The sequence below is a fragment of the Cebus imitator genome, unplaced genomic scaffold (genome assembly GCF_001604975.1).
Source record: "Cebus imitator isolate Cc_AM_T3 unplaced genomic scaffold, Cebus_imitator-1.0 Scaffold148, whole genome shotgun sequence".
Lineage (NCBI taxonomy): Eukaryota > Metazoa > Chordata > Mammalia > Primates > Cebidae > Cebus > Cebus imitator.
The window spans coordinates 878,672-880,524 of record NW_016107463.1 but is presented as its reverse complement, the minus strand read 5'-3'; the positions used below and the strand labels follow the sequence as shown (position 1 = coordinate 880,524).

At 41.9% G+C, this 1,853-nt stretch overlaps 1 protein-coding gene across 2 annotated transcripts in view; it reads right to left on the bottom strand.

Moving 5' to 3' along the window:
• Positions 1-1,853, bottom strand: part of KPNA2 (karyopherin subunit alpha 2) — a 15,543-nt gene that overhangs the window by 7,484 nt on the left and 6,206 nt on the right. For both annotated transcript variants that reach the window (XM_017542847.2, XM_017542848.1), the window contains exon 4: positions 472-560. In XM_017542847.2, coding sequence (XP_017398336.1) covers positions 472-560 — 89 coding nt within the window. The remainder of the gene's footprint in view (positions 1-471; positions 561-1,853) is intronic.

Here is a 1,853-nt window from a genome sequence, read left to right as displayed (position 1 = left end):
TTCTTCTGCACACTGTCAAGCTATAGAAATTATTAATCCTTTCTATTATATCATAAATATTTGTGTATGGTGGGAGATAAAAGTCAAATTATGCTTATTTCCTAAATGGATCTATCATTCTAAACAGATGTATCAATCTCACTTACTATTCATTTCTTCCTTTCACTGCCAGTAACTTGAAACATTACTCTGATAAAAACTTTATGGCCAGGTACAAGGACACACACCTGTAGTCCCAGCACTTCAGAAGGCTGAGGTGAGAGGACTGCATGAACCCAGGTATTCAAGACCAGCTTGGGCAAAATAGCAAGGCCTCCCACTCATAAAAATTAATAAACAAAAAACACTGTTTGGTTTATGGCTAGCTGGCCTAATTTTTCCTTACACTATCTTGTCTGTCCCTTCCCGCCAAAAAAAAATCTAAAAACACTAATTTATTAGGTAACCCATGCTACTGCAGACAAGACATACCTGGCAGCTTGGGTAGCTTGGAGCTGATTTTCCACGTTGTTGCTATTTATGCCTTTGACAATGTCATCAACAGACCAATTTACAGTGCCCTAAAAGAATAACAAAATTTTGCACATTAAAATTAAATGCAAACAATAAAATCTATACTTACCATTGTGAAGGCAAGAAGGAATGTATAAACATTATTAGGCTTATAGCCAGCCACTAAAAACTTAGCCCTATATTTAATTTTACCTGTTAAATATTCATTATTTTATATGTAGAACAGTTTCCAAACTTGGTGTCATGACTCACTGGAGTCTCAAGTTATGGAGTATCCAAGTGTTTTATCACTAAAAACAGGCAGCTTTGAACAATTTAAAAAATGAACTAGAAGGCCAGGCACGGTGGCTCACACCCATAATGCTAGCACTTTGGGAGGCTTAGGAGGGAGGATAGCTTGAACTCAGGAGTCCAAGACCAGCCTGAGCAACATAGTGAGACCTTCCCCCCTACAAAAAATTCATATATATAGATATCCAAGTATGGTGGTGTGTACCTGTCACCACCCAAGACCTTTTCTCAAAAAAATAATAATCATCATCATCATCAGAGCAGACTGAAGATTATTCCTACATTAGTCTCAATCACTTGCGTTCAGATTATACTTTGAGGTAGAAAGACATGGTTATAAGCAATGCTCTGAGGATTTGCATATCTAATTTTATAACCTATATATTTCCACAGTTGAGTGTTGTTACAAATATAAATGTTTTCTGTTTGGCAGGGTGCAGTGGCTCACGCCTGTAATCCCAGCACTTTGGAAGGCTGAGGCTGGCAGATGGGCCAATATGGTAAAATCCCGTCTCTACTGAAAATACAAAAATTAGCTGGGTGTGGTGGCAGGTGCCTCTAGTCCCAGCACTCGGAAGGCTGAGGTGGGAAAACTGCTTGAACCTGGGAGGTGGAGGCTGCAGTGAGCCAAGATCGCACCACTGCACTCCAGCCGGGGCAACAGAGTGAGACACAGTTTCCAGAAAAAAAAAGCAAAAATTAGCAAGACTGTTGGGCACGGTGGTTCACACCTGTAATCCCAACACTTTGGGAGGCTGAGGCGGGTGGATCACCTGATATCTGGAGTTTGAGACCAGCCTGACCAATATGGTGAAATCCTGTCTAAAAAAAATTAGTGGGCCGGGCGCGGTGGCTCACGCCTGTAATCCCAGCACTTTGGGAGGCCAATGCGGGTGGATCACGAGGTCAAGAGATCAAGACCATCCTGGTCAACATGGTGAAACCCCGTCTCTACTAAAAATACAAAAAATCAGCTGGGCATGGTGGCGTGTGCTGTAATCCCAGCTACTCAGGAGGCTGAGGCAGGAGAATTGCCTGAACCCAGGAGG